Source organism: Amia ocellicauda, chromosome 11 (assembly GCF_036373705.1).
Source record: "Amia ocellicauda isolate fAmiCal2 chromosome 11, fAmiCal2.hap1, whole genome shotgun sequence".
In the NCBI taxonomy this organism is placed as follows: Eukaryota; Metazoa; Chordata; class Actinopteri; order Amiiformes; family Amiidae; genus Amia; species Amia ocellicauda.
This window is the reverse complement of record NC_089860.1, coordinates 1,373,546-1,393,115: the sequence shown is the minus strand read 5'-3', so window position 1 is coordinate 1,393,115 and position 19,570 is coordinate 1,373,546. Positions and strand designations below refer to the sequence as shown.

At 37.0% G+C, this 19,570-nt stretch overlaps 1 protein-coding gene across 1 annotated transcript in view; it reads left to right on the top strand.

Moving 5' to 3' along the window:
- Positions 1 to 19,570, top strand: part of LOC136762822 (protein phosphatase 3 catalytic subunit alpha) — a 237,348-nt gene that overhangs the window by 64,153 nt on the left and 153,625 nt on the right. The window contains exon 2 of the mRNA XM_066716361.1: positions 1,490 to 1,690. Within this exon, the coding sequence (XP_066572458.1) occupies positions 1,490 to 1,690 (201 nt within the window). The remainder of the gene's footprint in view (positions 1 to 1,489; positions 1,691 to 19,570) is intronic.

Below are 19,570 nucleotides of genomic sequence, written 5' to 3'. Positions count from 1 at the left end.
GGCCAACATTTCTAAAGAATGCTTTCAGCACCTTGTTGAATCAATGCCACGTAGAATTAAGGCAGTTCTGAAGGCGAAAAGGGGTCAAACACAGTATTAGTATGGTGTTCCTAATAATCCTTTAGGTGAGTGTATAGTTGCAGCTACCAGGGGACACAAAACTATTGGAATAGCATTGCATATTTGGGGTGAGGTGAGTTGGGCAAGTGATCCTCTGCTATCCAGGAGCTAAAATCTGTCCAGTATCAGCATTGGCTAATGAAGCCCTGTACTTGACAAAGCAGACATTTTGTATGTACCCTGGGCTTATAGTATGAGTAGAGGTGCATGGTGCATTCTGAAGGCACAAACTAATATATATATATATATATTTTTTTTTTTTGCTGGCCTTGAGGATTGCATGCGGATTAGGATAATTACTGAATATTTCATGTTTGGTCTAAATAGTTTCCACTTCTTAAATCACTAAATACATACATAAGTAAATGTAAATTTCCCAGCACATTTTTTATGTGTTTAATTTGCTCATTCTGTAGACAGTTCTATTCAATGTTCTAAACATGTATTCACACCCTTTATGATGTGTAACTAAAGTTTAGCAAGAAAATGCAGCTGCACATTTAAAAAACAACAACAGATGCATAACAAATAAATCATTGTATGAATATCAGTTTTGTAGTAAGTATTGAATAGCAAAAATAATTACATTTATTTCTAAATGCACAGTATTCAAATTTAGTGAAACAGGTTTCAGTATTTAGTGAATTTTGCTATTTTTTTTTATTTTTTTTACCAAATGATCTTTTACCTGCATTTCATCCATGGTCTGAATACATTTAAGCTACTGTATGTTGTGCCAGATTATTTTTGTAGTTATTCCACTAAAATCAAACATGATCAAATGTGTCTTTCTTATGTTCTCCTTATGTTCTTATGTCTCTTTTGCCAATTTTGTTTTTATTGCTTTAACTGTGGATTGTAATATTGATTATAATGGATTGTGTGTATATTGGAATTGGACAACATATATGGCATCATGGATTATTTATTTATTTATTTTCACTAGATACGTGGAGTTGTTCTATTTATAAAAACATATTTATAAATATTGTAATTTTTCTTTAACCAACCATGTACAGTATAAACACCCTTTAAAAAATATTGTACACCACTTATAAATGATCTTCCTGAGGTATATCAAATATATAGCCATTTTTTAAATAATAATTGCAATTGTCAAGCAGGTATAAGTTTTGGTTTATGTTTAATCCACTCAGGTGACTATTGCTGACTGTTTTATGCCTTGTCTTTTTTGTACACAGATGAAAATGAATGCTGAAAATTAAATTAGCTAGCACCAAATAAAATGTGCAATGCAAAAACAATGTGATAAATAGCAATACATTAGAAGTGAAAAAACATGCATTAAGTAGTGGCCTAAGGACTGCTATAGGAGTATTTCATTTTGTTTCTTCTTTCCTTTTTACAGCCGTCCCCTTTCCCTTAAGCCATCGGCTGACAATGAAGGAAGTGTTTGACTGCGAGGGGAAACCACGTGTTGATCTATTGAAGGCTCACCTTACAAAAGAGGGGAGAGTGGAAGAGGCAGTGGCTTTGAGGATAGTAAATGAGGGAGCGTCCATTCTCCGCCAAGAGAAGACCATGTTGGACATTGAGGCTCCTGTCACAGGTACATTTGGGCCTTGTAAAGAACATCTCCTAACCATGCATATATATATATATATAAAGCAGTTTCCACATTTATCCTACTAAACTAAACTAAACTAAAAGTCATGCATCTACATTTACTTTGCAGTATTCCAAGCACATATCCAAGTCTATTACCAAATGCTTAAGGTAGCATAAACACAATCCAGACTTTAACCAAAATAAGACATTTGTGGAATAAAGTGAACAAAGCAGACCACAAGCACATGCCATACAACCTGAAGAAGCTGAATAAGTTTTGCATGGAGGAGTGGTTGAGTATGCCTCCTGAGAGGCTGATGAATCTATTAAAAGGTTAAACGAAATGCCTCCTCTATTATATGAAGTACCAATTATCTGGGTATGAATAAATATGAACACATGTTTATATATATATATTTAACTATATTTGATAAATATAATATTGAACCTTATAAAATGTATTACTGTCTTATTTATTTACAAAAAATATGAGGGTATAAATAAATCTGGAAGCTACACATATAGTGCCTATAGAAATTCTACACCCCCTTGAACTTTTTCCATGAAGATGATTTCCACTTATTGACATGCCATACTCTACACTGTTAAGGGAAAAAAAGTTTTTATTGTGAAAAACGAAATACAATAAAATACAAAACTGAAATATCATAATTGGAAAAGTCTCCAAAAGTTAATACTTGGTGGTTGCACATTTGGCAGCAATTACAGTCTGTTGGGATAGGTCTCTACCAACCTTGCACACCTTAATTTGGCAATATTTAACCATTTTTCTTCATAAACCTGCTCAAGCTCTGTCAAGTTTGGGGAGTGAGTGTTGATGGACAGCAATCTTCTGGTTATACCACACATTTTCCATTGGATTTAGGTCAGGGATCTGAGTGGGCCACTTAAGAACATTCAATTTTTTCTTGCTTAGCCTAGTTTAGTTTTGGCTGTGTGCTTCGGTTAGTTGAAATGCTGAAAGGGGAACTTCCCACCCAGTTGCGGCTTTCTTGTAGAGGGCAGCAGGGTTTCCTCAAGGACTTATCCTTATAAATTCCCTAGTGCCTGCCAATGAGTGACCAAAGTCTGGTTTGTATATTTTGCTAAGTGCCAAAGAATGCCAATGATAAATTAGGGATATAAAAGTTTATACAGGGGCTAAACAGCATTTTTTTTAAACAAAATGTTTATTTATTTTTTTGTTATTAATCAAACATGCCCACAAAACAAACCACAATACAGAACAATCTAAAATCTATGGACAGATAGAACCATCCCACCTGCATCCACTGCCAACCTCCCCCCACCTTGAACCCACCCCCTTATCCCTCTGTAGTCTGGAGAACAAGTGCAGCTCCGGTCTGCTAATGGGAGTCTGCTGCAGAATATGAAGCTGAATGAAGAGAGGCACATATTCTTCCCAAAAAATATTATAAATATCCAGGTTCCATTTTTGCTCACAGATTATTAGCAATTTGCATACATACAAAGCAATAGTAATAGCACATCACTAGCTCAATCCTTTTTGGAATATGCCCCTTTTTATTTTGGACAATGAGAATCTTTAATCCTCATTCAAATTAAATCAATCAATCTTAATTGTATATAGTGGAACATGAATCACATTTTATCACGCATTAAGCTTGAGGATTATAATGCTAAAGTACATTTTAAAACCCCATTAAAATCACAATGTACCACCAAAACAAATTCCCACAGATTATCCCATTGTCCTGCCGTTACACACAAGAAGTAGAAGTTTGTTCATTTGGCTGCATTAGTAACCCTTCCATATTGTTTTGTGTTTTGTTTGTACTTGCACTCAATCATTACCAATGCACCTTCGTTTATTTTTCAACGCATATTTACTTAATATCTACTGCTTTTACATTTTGTAAAATAACTACAATAGATTAAAATATACAGTGAGGGAAAAAAGTATTTGATCCCCTGCTGATTTTGTACGTTTGCCCACTGACAAAGAAATGATCAGTCTATAATTTTAATGGTAGGTGTATTTTAACAGTGAGAGACAGAATAACAACAAAACAATCCAGAAAAACGAATTTCAAAAAAGTTATAAATTGATTTGCATGTTAATAAGGGAAATAAGTATTTGATCCCCTATCAATCAGGAAGATTTCTGGCTCCCAGGTGTCTTTTATACAGGTAACAAGCTGAGATTAGGAGCACTCTCTCAAAGGGAGTGCTCCTAATCTCAGCTCGTTACCTGTATAAAAGACACCTGTCCACAGAAGCAATCAATCAATCAGATTCCAAACTCTCCACCATGGCCAAGACCAAAGAGCTGTCCAAGGATGTCAGGGACAAGATTGTAGACCTACACAAGGCTGGAATGGGCTACAACAGTTGGTGCGATTATTCGCAAATGGAAGAAACACAAAATAACTGTCAGTCTCCCTCGGTATGCAAGATCTCACCTTGTGGAGTTTCAATGATCATGAGAATGGTGAGGAATCAGCCCAGAACTACATGGGAGGATCTTGTTAATGATCTCAAGGCAGCTGGGACCATAGTCACCAAAAAAACAATTGATAACACACTATGCCGTGAAGGACTGAAATCCTGCAGTGCCTGCAAGGTCCCCCTGCTCAAGAAAGCACATGTACAGGCCCGTCTGAAGTTTGCCAATGAACATCTGAATGATTCAGAGGAGAACTGGGCGAAATTGTTGTGGTCAGCTGAGACCAAAATCGAGCTTTTTGGCATCAACTCAACTCACTGTGTTTGGAGGAGGAGGAATGCTGCCTATGACCCCAAGAACACCATCCCCACCGTCAAACATAGAGGTGGAGACATTATGCTTTGGGGGTGTTTTTCTGCTAAGGGGACAGGACAACTGCACCGCATCAAAGGGACAATGGACGGGGCCATGTACCGTCAAATCTTGGGTGAGAACCTCCTTCCCTCAGCCAGGGCATTGAAAATGGGTCGTGGATGGGTATTCCAGCATGACAATGACCCAAAACACACAGCCAAGGCAACAAAGGAGTGGCTCAAGAAGAAGCACATTAAGGTCCTGGAGTGGCCTAGCCAGTCTCCAGACCTTAATCCCATAGAAAATCTGTGGAGGGAGCTGAAGGTTCGAGTTGCCAAACGTCAGCCTCGAAACATTAATGACTTGGAGAGGATCTGCAAAGAGGAGTGGGACAAAATCCCTCCTGAGATGTGTGCAAACCTGGTGGCCAACTACAAGAAATGTCTGACCTCTGTGATTGCCAACAAGGGTTTTGCCACCAAGTACTAAGTCGAAGGGGTCAAATACTTATTTCACTCATTAACATGCAAATCAATTTATAACTTTTTTGAAATGCATTTTTCTGGATTTTTCTGTTGTTATTCTGTCTCTCACTGTTAAAATACACCTACCATTAAAATTATAAATGTATTTGTCAGTGGGCAAACGTACAAAATCAGCAGGGGATCAAATACTTTTTTCCCTCACTGTATTGTGTGGCACTTATGTTTTAAGACATAAATAATGCAGTGGTATCAATCTACCATGAGTACAGTTTCTTTATTTTTGAGAATTTACAGCTTACAGCTGAAGTTTTTAAATTGTCGGAGTGCTAACTATGAATGCTTGTGGTCATTTCTCCATTTGATACTGGAGATAACAGTAAACAAAATGCTATCCCCCCGTGTGTTCAACAAACACATCCATTTCGGACTATAAACTATAAACTATAAACAGTTATAACATTAACATCTCGTTCGTGAAGTGCATATTTTCTGTGCAGATCCAACAATGTCCTTATATCTCCAATATAATTTGTTTTATATCAGTGGGCACCAAACATTAGTAAGTGAAACCCTTAGTAAGTATGACAATGAATAAGTGTCTAATCAACACCTATTATTATTATTAAGTAACATAGCCTTAATACTTCAACAGGGACTCAAAAGTGATGTACATTGCTCCTTCTGCAGTAAGACATGTAGCTGTAGACAGACAGATCGTTTCAAAGTGCTTTCACATTGCGTAGATGTTATATTTATAACTGGGTATTTATGTATAAGTCTGCTAAGATATGTACATACCAATTTCTACATCAGTTTACACAGTTTATTGTGTAACGTTTATTTTAATACTGTTTCTTCATATGCTCTAGTGTTAATCCTTACATTGGCCTAAACCAGCGGTTCCCAATCTTTTTGGCTGGTGCCCCTGTATACATTTGGGTCACAGCTTGTGCCATTTACTTTTTTGTTAATGCATTTCCAAATGATTGCATAAAACATTACTGGTGGGATCGTTTCCCACTACTCATTGTCATTTTGAACCTGAAAGTTATTTGTATGTTATTATTTTGCCATAATTAACACCTAACATAAACTGCTGTGTTCTGTGGTCTAAAACTACCAAGAAGCGGCTCACAGACGGTGCTACGCGACAATTCAAATTCTGATTGGCCATTATTTGATATGAAATAATCCAATAACCGAGACCGGATTTTGACTCTTGTGAGTCGTGACTGTAGTTTGTTTTTAAGATATGTAAGTGTGAAAAAAGTAGTTTCACAGAGATTGGTCAATGTAAAAGGAATCAATTAATCCAATTTGATTTCAGCAGGGGTGGCAATGAACGGTTGTCGGATCCCATGTGTCTCATTTATACTTTTCTCCCATTCAGCTCTTTACTCGTGCCCCTCCATGGGGGGTCTCATAGTTTGAGAACCACTGGCCTATACATATGTGTAACGGGGCTCATTGTGTACATGAGCTTATTATGTTGATGTATGCCCTTTGTGAAAACAGTAGAGTGTATAAAACTCCCACATCGGGAAATCGGTTGGCAGAGCGGATGTCGCGGATGTCGAGTGGAGCTGTGTGGTGTGCAATGCTCGGAGGTGTGCCTTGAATGGCGTGGTTTGAATTGATCTGGGACTTAATGCCCACACACTATACATTCACTGTACAACCTTCCCATCTGAGCCTAAAATGTGTCCATAACACTCATAATTTATTTATAATTTAATTAATTTATAATTTAACAATATTTGTATTATCAATAACTATTAGAAAAACAAATGGGGAAAATGTGCATTCAATGTGCATGAATTCAAACACAAATATATTATCCTTAGGAACAGGAGAATTATTGAATTCTGTGTGTTATGGGCAAATTTGTGTGCTAAACTTAATGCGAGTAGGAAGGGAAAAGCCTACATTTGCATTCAATCTTTTAGAACACTGTTAATATATATATAAATATGTAAATGTAGTTTAAATATTAGAACAAATAATTGTGATGGTTGTCTTTCCAGGGTGAGATGTATTTGTACACTGCACTGTACTATACTTTATACTTTGTTTGAACAAGGGAAATATTCAATCAATATTCAATTAAATATTCAACATACTATCGGATGCTATTGCTATTGTGAGACATCTGTCCTTGATATTTGAAAATTACATAAGCATGATGTGAATTATTATATTACTGTACTTTCATATCATTACACAGTAATGACCATATTACCACAGTTGGATAATGATGGCATTTTATAAATGTTTTGACTTAATTTTAATTGTAATTATTGATTTACAGAAGTATGTTCTATCGTTTTTATATAGACCAACAGTTTTGCACAACAACAACTCTTACACAATTCCATCATCATCATCATCATCATATTATTATTATTATTATTATTATTATTATTATTATTATTATTATTATTATTATTATTGTTATCAATGGTAATATTATTTCTACTGTTAAATATAATATGTTTGTGTGCACCTGATTGAACCATTTTATTAATTTCTTCAATTTGTGTACAATTTCAAAAGCTTTGAGGTTTTATATAAAATTTGGTCTTCCAAAAGACAGCAAATTAATGTATTGCTGAATTTTGTTGGATTTGCTACAGCAATATAAAAGCACACCCCACACCCTCCCAGAAAAAAAAAACTTGAAAAATAGTCTTTTTAATGTGAATTTGGCTTGTTTGGATTTAATATTTCACTACAATTTGGCCATAATATAATGATATTGATAAGCAGAAGCTTCACATTAAGTGTTTTTTTCGCATTCTATCTGCAGTACCAGTACCTATCTGTAGCTTACTAATATTAATGGTCAATAATAATAATGGTATTACTATTATATGGAAGGCATTGGAGCTATCTGGTGACATGATCACTCCCCTGTGTAAGAAGGAGCCAGCGACTTAGATCTATAACAAGGGCTAAATTAAATAAACGCATTGACCCGCCAACTAATAGCAAACTTCAAACCTTTACATCATAGCAGTTACATTTATGAATACAAGAAAGTGGCATCTTACATCTTACCTGGTCATTCTTCCTGATGGAGCCCGCTTTCTCCACCAGTGTCGCCCTGGTGGATGGCCTTGTGGGCTGGACTTGGGGCCAGCAGGCCAGGACCCGCCACCTGTCTCCTGATGGTTGTGCCTCCATGGCTCACAATACATATGCATATTATATACACTGATCAGCCATAACATTATGACCACTGACTGGTGAAGTGAATAACACTGATAATCTTGTTATCATGGCACCTGTTAGTGGGTGGGATATATTAGGCAGCAAGTGAACATTTTGTCCTCAAAGTTGATGTGTTAGAAGCAGGAAAAATGGGCAAGCGTAAGGATCTGAGTGACTTTGACAAGGGCCAAATTGTGATGGCTAGACGACTGGGTCAGAGCATCTCCAAAACTGCAGCTCTTATGGGGTGTTCCCGGTCTGCAGTGGTCAGTACCTATCAAAAGTGGTCCAATAAAGGAAAAGCGGTGAACCGGCGACAGGGTCATGGGCGGCCAAGGCTCATTGATGCATGTGGGGAGCGAAGGCTGGCCCGCGTGGTCCGATACAACAGACGAGCTAGCTCAAATTGCTGAAAAAGTTAATGCTGGTTCTGATAGAAAGGTGTCACAACACACCAGTCAGACCAGTCAGGGTGCCCATGCTGGGCCCTGTCCAATGCCAAAAGCACCTACTATGGGCACGTGAGCATCAGAACTGGTTAAGTTATGGCTGATTGGTGTATATGCATATATCCATGTGGATCAATTATTACAAGTCTGATTCTGTTTAAGCCAATATTTAGCATTTGTGTTAAAATCTTTTAATTATATTTGTGTTTTCATTTCAATTGGTAAAGTATTCCTGTGTGCCTTTGATTGAGAAAGATGACTGACCAGAAGTTCTTTTACATTGTGCCACTCTGCAATTGCCCTTCACCAAAAGCCTCTTGTGACGATTCCCCCGCTACTAAATTTTGAAACAAATTGGCATAATATAGCTGAGGCAGGATTGTTCAAACATTTAAAAAATAATGTAATCAATGAAAATTTGATAAAAATGTCAAACCTAAGCAGAATATACTTTTTATAATGATACAGCGATGCCATTTGAGGCATCTGGTTTCATTATCTAATGCCGTAGGTTTGATTGTTGACTGGGAGCCTTGGCTCCATATTGTAACACAATAAGATAAATGTGAGAATTCCATAGCTGCCTAGTATCTTATCATTCAAAAAACAGTTTAGATTTGTAATGACAGTTTTGCAAAGTTTCTTAATATGATTATCAAATTTCAATTGAGAGTTCAAAATGATACCTACACATTTAAAATAACTGACTTGCCTCTATCTCCACTTGATCAATCTTGACTACAAAATTATCTTCAATTTTCTTTCTTATGGAAAAGCACATTGACACAGTTTTTTATGCTTCAGAGTCAGATAATATTTTTCAAGGCATTGAGAGACATTTGTCCATTTGTTAATGCCTCCACTGTCATGTAAGGGGTCTTTGCTGACAGTGCCATCTGCAGATTTCATTAAAATCATTTATATATAAAGTAAAGAGCATGGGGCACAAAATTACCTTGTGGAACACCTATTATACATCTTCAGATGGGCGACCGCTCAACATTGACCTTAACACACTGCTATCTACCATCGAGGTATGATACATACCAGCCAAATGTGTTTTCAGAGAAGAACAGAAAAAATAATAACAATTGGAATCTTTTGTTAATAAATTCGCAATTAACATATTTGTTGTGCCTTAGAAAGATTGTGATATTCACACATGCATTTTCACCATATTGTGACATTTTCTAAATGAAGTTGGTCTATACAGTTACATGAGTGCAAACAAATGGCAAAAGCAGGTCAATTTGGGTATCATTTGACGTAACGCTATACAGAATTATTATTTGACTAATTATCTGAAATTTTTCTGAGAGTGATTGAGAGTGAGGTTGTAAGTACAAAAAAATAAGTTTTGGGCAAAAAAAGAGAGAAATTGATTTAGAGAGCATCCCTAAAAATGTGATGTGAAGAATTTCCCCTATTTCCTTCCTACACAGTGCTGATTCATCAATACATACTGGCAGCTGTTATTCAGGTTTAAATGTCAAGAACATAAGTCATTCTATAACCTTCCCAGACAACCATCCAAATAACGGAAAAGCTGTTTTATGCAGCACTAATTTGAAGACAGTTTCTTCTTCTTCTTCTTCTTCTTCTTCTTCTTCTTCTTCTTCTTAATTTTGAGGTTTATGAAACAATGCAGAATACATTTCATAACATGCGTCAATACAATAAAGTGTGCCTGGCATAAAACACACATATGTATTAATCATAACGCCATGGAGAGAGAGATAATAATATTAGCAATAATAATTGCAAAAGAACATACATTGAAAAGAGGGAAACAATTAAGATAAAAATGGGGGGCATTGCAGGGAAAGAAGAAGAAGAAGAGAAGAAGCTTGTCACACTCCACCTCCACTAGTGCAAGGAAGTAAGGAGAGTTAGGGAAATGTGAGCATCTCAAACTAGGATAAGAAAGGCTGCCAGGCCAAATAAAACATGTCACAGGATCCACGGAGTATGAATTTGATTTTTGACAACTGAAGCATCTGCATAAGACTGCCAGTCCATTGGAGAAACATAGGTGGTGCAGCTTGCCTCCAGCAAAATAAAATGTGGTGTCTAGCCAACAAAGATGCATAGGCTACAGTGTCAGACTGCATTTGAGACAAACCAAAAAGTGCAATAATTAGAGAGTATACTAATTTTGGGTATACTTAATTTCTGGGAAAGAGTTTCACAATTGGAGGAACAGAAAGGGGTCAACCTGGGACAGGACCAAAATGAATGGAACAAAGAAGCAGCCGCTTGTTTGCATGTATAAAGTCGAAAATAAAGGAGTCGGAAGTCAGAAGGTAAGAAGGAAGGCAAAACAAGGATATAAGGCTTGGAAATTATACAAGGAGTAATTAAGACTTAGCAATGAGTGAGAGCAGCAAAGGGATACAGTATATAGGTGGATGTGAGGCAGTTGTCAGTGGATGAAGAGCTAGAGCAGTGAGAGACAGGGAACGTTGAAACATGCGCACATTATTATTTATTTCTTGGCAGACCTTATCCAGGATATATAAGAGCAATACAAAGTGCAAATGGTGGTGAGGAATGGAATGTCTGGGAAGCTATTCTGAATTCGGGAGATGATGACCTCTTGGGTCGAACTGGGGAAGTGTGGGAAGAAGCTCTCACACTTAGTGGAGGGGACGCTTAATTATAAAATCTGGCCATCTGTATTACATGTGAAATTAAGAATTTGCAAGTATCGAAGGAAATGCATACGAGGTAAATCAAATTTTTGTGACAATTCAAATGAGGCAATATTTTGAATAGTAATTGCATTATTGAAATGCAAAATTCCCTTATTGTGCCAAGTATGGAAAGCAGCATCCTGCACTGAGTGGGGAAATAGATGATTATTGTCTATGGAAGCATGAATTGAACAAGATTGTAGCCCGAAGTGCTGCCTAAACTGAGCCCAGATCCATATAGAATGACGTACAAGTTGGTTTATAGTAAATTTAGTTGTACATAGTGGAAGTGAGAACACAAAAGAACAGACAGAGAGGAGATTTTAAAGGAGTTTTCTTCCAAATATAACCACTCAGGCCTGTCTAGATGGGAGTCTAGTTCCATCAATACAAAACACTGCAGATGTTAGCAGACCAGTAATATAATTGGAAATTTGGAAGGGCCAATCCTCCCTTGGACTCTAAATTCAGAAATCACTCTTTACAAATACAGGGCATCTTATTATTCCAAATTTTGTATTATTACAAAAATTTGAATCAGAAATCACTTGGATTCACAGAACTGGTGTATTTTCTGTTTATTTAAATATGCTCAGAATACATGGGAAGTTATACAGGCACATGTATACAGTCTATTGCTCCAAACATGCTGGGGATACTGGACATTTTAAAGAATATTTTAGGCTTAAGCTTGCTTTATGGAAAACAAATATGCATTCTTCTCAAAAAGGCATTAAGCACAACTAGCAAGCACAGTAAGCGGGTGATTCTCATGAAGCCAACCTTGAACCATGGGTGTGATGAATGTAAAAAAAATTATGAAATTAAATGGTAAAACCTCATCCTGAGTATGTATGATCCTTTTCTAACAAAATTGTAAATTATATTAATATTACAACACTTCTGTCAAAACTAAAATTTTGTACAGTACTACTTAAACCTATAAATTGCATATAGTCATAATTATTCAGTATTACAACTGAGTTGTAGAATTCTGACTGTGGAAGGCTGTTTTTGTTTGGCCTGCAGCCAAATGGTCTACCAAGCATAAATTTTGGTCACCCCTTGTCTAGACAATTGGCTGATCTGTGACCACTCACGAGAGCTTGTAGCATCACACTCAGCATTGGTCTTCAACTATCTCCACAAGTTGGGCCTATTAGTCAACTGTGAGAAGACCCATTATGCTACAGGTGACATTTCTGGTTGTGTCTGGACCGGATCCCATGACCGGATCCCTGTCCACCGAGAGAGTTGCTGCAATCCACTCTTGTCTCTCCCTCTTTTGGTTGTGTGTAGATATCAGAGGCCCTTCCCCTGGGCCTTCTACGGATAAGGCCTATGCAGGCATGGTTTAATGCTCTGCTGGTGCATGTGTAAAAACAGATGCTTCCAACATGGAATGGGAGAGGAGTTCACAGTGTGTGGATGGAGCCCCAGAAGGCTCTCCACATCAATGGGCATTGTTTCTGGGCCTCCAGCATGTCTTGACAGTTCTTCAGGCACTTTCCAAGCCCCCATTTGAGCCACTTCACTTGGTTTACTTGACGTTCGTATCTTAAAGTCTACATTCTTGCTGGCCATTGTGTGTGCAATTTGCTGGCAATGGCTTCAGGGTTTCGTTATGACCAAACTCTGCATTTCAGCAGAGTTCAGCAAATTCCTTTTAATTGCCTCTTCTGTCCATATTGATATTCATTTACCTCCCAATAATTCTAATCCTAAGCCATATTCCTTTAATTTGCTATTTACAGACATTTAACTGAATCATACTGCATGATAATGAGAAAGGTAAGAATGTACAGCATGACCAAGAAAAAGAGCTGGAAAGTGTAGAGAACAGCTGGATTACAATAGGTTGTAACAACAGAAAAGAGCGAGCACACACCTTAGAAGAGACAACCAAGAGCGTATGTGCAAGTAATTGATGATCTTTTAAACTTGGGACCAGTGGGACAGGGAGCTCTGACAATGGGAGATCAGGTCCAAAAGCCAGCATCTGTCATGGTATGGGGGTGTGTCAGTGCCCATGGCATGGGTAACTTGTAAATCTGTGAGGGCACCATTAATGCATTAATGCTGCCATCCAGACGTCATCTTTTCCAGGGACGGCCCTGCATTTTCCAGCAGGACAACGCCAAACCACATTCTGCCGGATTACAAGCGCATGGTTGCGTAAGCAGAGAGTGAGGGTGCTAGCATGGCCTGCCTACAGTCCTGACTTGTCTCCGTTTGAGAATGTGAGGCGCATTATGATGCGCAAAATAAGGCAACGAAGGCTCGGTACAGTTGCGCAGCTGAAGAAATGCATAATGGATGAATTGGGGGAAAATTCCGCTTGCTAAACTTAACCAACTGGTGTCTTCAGTGCCCAAACGCTTAATAAGTGTTATTAAAAGAAAAGGTGATGTTACACAGTGGTAAATAGTCGACTGTCCCAACTTTTTTGGAGTGTGTTGCAGTCATCAGATTTGAAATTAGTGTATATTTTCAAAAATAAATTAAATTCACAAAGTAAAACATCAAATAATGTGTTAATAATCTGTTTTCAATATAGTACAGGGTGAATTGAATTTTCAAATGACTCTTTTTGTTTGTTTTTTTGCATTTTCCATACTGTCCCAACTTTTTCGGAATTGGGGTTGTACAAGTTGAAAGGATACACACAGTTTAGGAGAGTCAGGCATAATCGAAGAGGTGGTGGGGTAGCATTATATATCACATTGACACTGAGGCAGAAGAACTCAAATTACATCTTGCTAATGAAACAGAAATTTGGTATGTTAAACTTCTAAATAAAGGATCCGGAGGATTAGAGGTAGGAGTGTGTTACAGACCACTCAATTCAAATAGTCGGATAAATGTTGCATTGTACAATGTAATCAGGACTGCATGTAGCAAGGATGTGGCTGTTATCATGGGAGATTTCAATTTCCCAAACATAGGCTGTGAAAGCCCGGTTAGGACTAAAGAAGCAGAAATTGGTTGAGATGGTAAATGAATGCTTTCTAACTCAATTTTTCAGGGAACCAACCAGAGAAATGACCAAGATAAAGATAAAGTGACATTAGTTAGAATAAATGGTGAACTGCAATCACAATATGGTTAGCTTTGAGGCATATTTTAAAAAAACAAGGACCAAGTCTAAAACAATGGTCAATAATATTAGAAAAGCAAACCTTGAAGGTATGAGGTGGCACTTAGTTAGACTGGAGCACACTGGATGCAAATTCAGTCGAAAATGGATGCTTATATTTCAAGAATATACTACTAGAGGCTCAGGAGAAATTTGTACCAAAACTTGAGGACCAAAAATTGAGGACCAAAAAACATTGGCCCAATGGTTTAATAGAATTATGCAAAAAAATATCAAGATAAACAAAATGCTGTATAGTACATACAAAAGGGATAGAGACAAAACAAAATACAAAGAATATGTTGAACTGCAAAGAGATGTAAAGAGAGGGATCATGAAAGCAAATAGGGAAATAGAAAGAAACATAGCTCTTGGAGCTAAAAATAATGCAAAGAGCTATTTTCAATATTATAACAGCAAAAGGACAATAAATGAGGAAGTGAAATGGCTAGAGGCTTAAAATGTAAGTATCTTAGAAAATTAAAAAGATGTGGCTTCAATGTTCTCAATGAGTATATGAGGTTTTCACAAAAGAAAAAACAGATATGCCACAGGTTAACAATCAGTCCAGTCAAACGATCTGTCAAAAGACAGATCTGGATTAATGAAGAGGAGGTACTAAAGGAGAATTAAAGCAGAATTAAAAACGAAAAATCACCTGGGCCAGATGGTGTATTTCCAAAAGTACTTATAGTAATGAGGGAAATTTTGTATTAAAATATGCCAATTGACACTTAGAACAGATGATGTGCTTGGAAACCTATCCACAAGAAAGGGACAAAATTGAGCCAGGAAATGACAGCCCAATCAGTCTCACCTGCATTACTTGTAAAAATATTAAACAGAAAATAGAGGAGCATCTTAATGAAACCCATATTCTTGGAGATAGTAAACATGGGTTTAGACAAGGCAGATCATGTCTTACTTATTTATTATAATTTTTTGAACATGCAACTGCAGCTGTAGATTACATGAAAGCATATGATATATTCTTAATTTTTCAAAAAGCTTTTGATAAGGTTCCACACCAAAATTGGAAGCTGTAAACATTCAGGGTAATGTAAGTAGATGGATTATGAACTGGTTGATGTATAGGAAACAGAGGGTGTCGATAAGAGGAGTTGTTTCTAACTGGAGTGAGGGTGTTAGTGGAGTTCCACAGGGATCAGTATTAGGGCCTGTGCTTTTCCTAATCTATATTAAGATCTACACCTGTATTCATAAACCGTCTGAGAGTGAGAAATCTGTCCTAAGTGCCTGAAATATCTGAGGATGACGTCAATTTGGTCCTATTTTCACTCTTATGATTAAAAGCTATTCATTTTTAGAATACCTCATGAGGTCCTCTAACTAGTTAGGAGTAGGGAGATGGCAGCAATGAGAAGACGACTGAGCGCCCCTTCCGTGAAAGATGTGTTACAGCGGTGTAATGATGAAGAGATATTGTGACGATATAGATTGGCCAGAAATTGAATATACTTATTTACTGAACAAGTCAGAAATGCAGTTTCTTCCACCACTGTCAGCAGAGATGTCTGGCAACAGGGAAAATGAAACAATGTAGTAGTGATGATTTGGGACCATCATCACTGACTTCAATAAGCAGAATTTTCCATCAAACCATAATGACATTAACAGCACCCGAGATTGTCCGACAGTGTATTGATCTCCCCACTACTGCATGGCAAATATCCCCAAAACAAGCTGCATTCATAATTAATGATTATGCCTATATAATCAATGCTAGCCTAATGCTAGCCTAATCAATTCATAATCAATACTATCCTATATTCATCAAGGGTTTTACATTACAACTATTCTATATCCGATTTTTTTTTTAACAAAAATACAAGTATAAAGTTATCCACTCATACAAAGCATAATTTTTATTTTATTCAATACAGAAAAAGTGTCTGAAATAGCAAATCGGTGTCAAACCCTTGATGAATATACCCCATAGGACAATTTACTATGTACAACAGAAGGATAAATAGTATTAAATGTAAGATGTTTCACATTTTGTAAGTCGCCCTGGACAAGGGCGTCTGCTAAGGAGTAAATAATAAATAATAATAATAATAATAATGTATATTTTATGATTGGAAATTAATGTAGCATTTTAATTCTATGTAGCACCTTAACGTCTTCGTAATGAAGGAATGAGTGCGAAACACTTGTTATTTTGTGTCAAATTATAAACAAATAAAAGGCTGAGTTAGCGTAACATAGTCGCATAGTTGTCTTTTCACTTCTGCTTGTCTACATGTGATCTCATCTTTTTTAGTTTTTTCCAAAATGATGAAAATACATCACTGTGAGCCGTATAAACTGTTGTGAACATTTGCTCAAAGTTTTTCCTAGGATTGGATCCTACTCCCAGCTAAACGTAGGTGTAAGAGACTTTATGACTAACTTCTACCTCCTACTCTGAGCGAGGTGTAATTTTACTCCTAAACTTACTTTTGATTCCTAGGAGTAATTCTGAGATGTTTTCTGCATACGGGTACTGGACTCTGGGATAGTTAGAAAACTTGTCAAATTTGCAGATGATAGTAAAATAGGTGGCTCAGCAGATACAATCTCAGCAGCTTAGGTTATTCAAAGGGACTTAGATAATATTCAGTTGTGGGCTGACACCTGGCAGATGAAATTCAATGTGGACAAGTACAAGGTATTACATGCAGGTAATAAAAATGTCCACTATAATTACACCTTGGGGGAATAGAACTAGAATAAGTAACCCCTGAGAAAGACCTAGGAGTTTATGTGGACTCATCACTTTCAAAAGTGCAACAAAATGCTAGGGTATATTGTCAAAAGTATAGAATTTAACCAGACTTATTCCAGGTTTGAAGTAAATGTTATACTCGGAGAGACTGAGGGAACTGAACCTTTTCACCCTGGAACAGAGGAGACTATGTGGGAACCTTATCCATGTCTTCAAAATCATGAAGGCATTGACCACGTCAAAGCATAGGATCTTTTCCAGATCTGCAGGGACACACAGACACAGGGACACAAATGGAAATTGGGCTAAAAGGCATTCAAGACAGAAATCAGTCTTCTTCACACAGAGAGTTGTCACAATCTGGAACAAACTCCCCAGCGATGTGGTTGAAGCCGACAATTTGGGAACATTAAAAAATAGACTGGACGTGATTCTTGGATGACTTAGTTATTAATGGACACCAAACAATGGCCTCCTCTCATTTGTAAACTTAGACAGTGGTATCATCGGCAAACATGGTTGTGGTAGAATGAGAGAGCACTAGAGGTAGATCATTCGTATACAGCAAGTAAATAAGAGGTCCTAGGCAGCTACCTCATGAGACAACACAAACTTCCGAAGTTCAGAATAGGCACCATTTATGAATGTAAACTGCTTCTTGCTGACAAGATAGAACTCTAACAATCTTAATGATTTTTCAATAACAGTATATTGTGATCAACAAGCTCAAAAGCAGCCTAAAATCAAGAAGCAGCACACCTACAAGTTTGCCTTGGTCAAGTGACATTAACCATTGATTTGTTATATCAACCAGGGCTATTGCATTCAAGAGATTCTTATGATATGCATGTTGGTATGTTTTAATATAACCTCCGTGAAGTTGGCACCCCATGTGTTCAGAATATGAATCAAAACATATGCATCCCATCAATGTCCAAAATGCACCAAAATAGTCTCTTTTGTTTGTGCTACGTTCGTGCTGGTTTGTGCCATTAAAATAAACATTTGTGCTATTTTATTTCTCGAGTTATTATTTTGCCATATTTGTTTTCATCAGTGCAGTTATAGTTTTTTAGATATTATTTTTTTAATTATAAGCGATGACGTCACCTAGCACCCCATCAAACTCCAAATCAATCTGAAGTGGTGTCATTTGTTTGTGTTACGTTTGTGCTGGTTTGTGCATTGAATCATTCCTAATTCTGGACTGTCTAAATCAGCTTCTTTCATTATCACATGTCTACGTGCTATGCTGACCACTGTTTTATTAGTGTACATGGCTCAACTTTTTATTAAATAAAGGAGACCAATTTTAATACAATGAGATTGAAACAACTTACAATGCGTGAATAGCATTGACCGTCTAGTAAGAAGTTGCCCTGGATAACTGATGTCTGGTGCAAAAAATATACCTTTTCAATTGTATAGGGTTTGCATGGAGTTATAGGCTACATCCTTGTACCCAGAATGGAATAGTGAACCTGCTCATAACAGGTAACAATTTCTGAACTGAAAGTTTATTCTTGTTGTCATGGTTTCAAGTGTTTGTTGGTGGTTTCGTGGTAGGGGTTTAGGCTTAAACCTATAAGAAATTAAGTAGTACTAAACAACGAAAATGAGACATGGAGAAGTGTATGCATTGATAACGTGTTTAATTATTATTAAAGCAAAACATTGCTTGATTGGTGTTGTCGGCAGCCCGAACCCGACTATCCTGCTTTGCTGTAGGCAGCCGAATAAAGAACCCTGTTGTGCAATTGCACTGCAACATATGAGCAGAATTATATTGAAGCAGAATACGCATTTGAAGCCGGATACGGCCAAAATAGCCTATGCATTTTACAACACAAATCATCAAAATCGTAGCATAAAGGACAGAGACCACTGTTAAGTGATTAAAATATAATGTGTAATATCTCAAGAACCATGTTGGTACAAACAATTGTTTTTGCTGCACAAACCAGCACAAACGTAGCACAAACGAAAGACACCACTTCGGATCGATTTGGAGTTTGTTGGGGTGCTAGGTGACATCATCGCTGATAATTAAAAAATGAATATCTAAAAAACTATAACTGCACTGATGAAAACAAATACGGCACAAACGTAGAACAAACGTTGGACATTGATGGGGTGCTGAGTGACGTAACAGCTCATAAAATATAATCTTTAATATCTCGGGAACCAAGCTGGCACAAATGATTTTTGCGGCACAAACCAGCACAAATGCAGCACAAACGAATTCATATGTTTTGATTCATATTCCGAACACATGGGGTGCCAACTTCATGGAGGTTGTATATATTTTTCTATGTATTTAAATATATGATTACTGAGAATTGCTATAAGATGATAGTAGGCTAATCGGTGTTTGATACCATAAATGGTTATTTTTTGT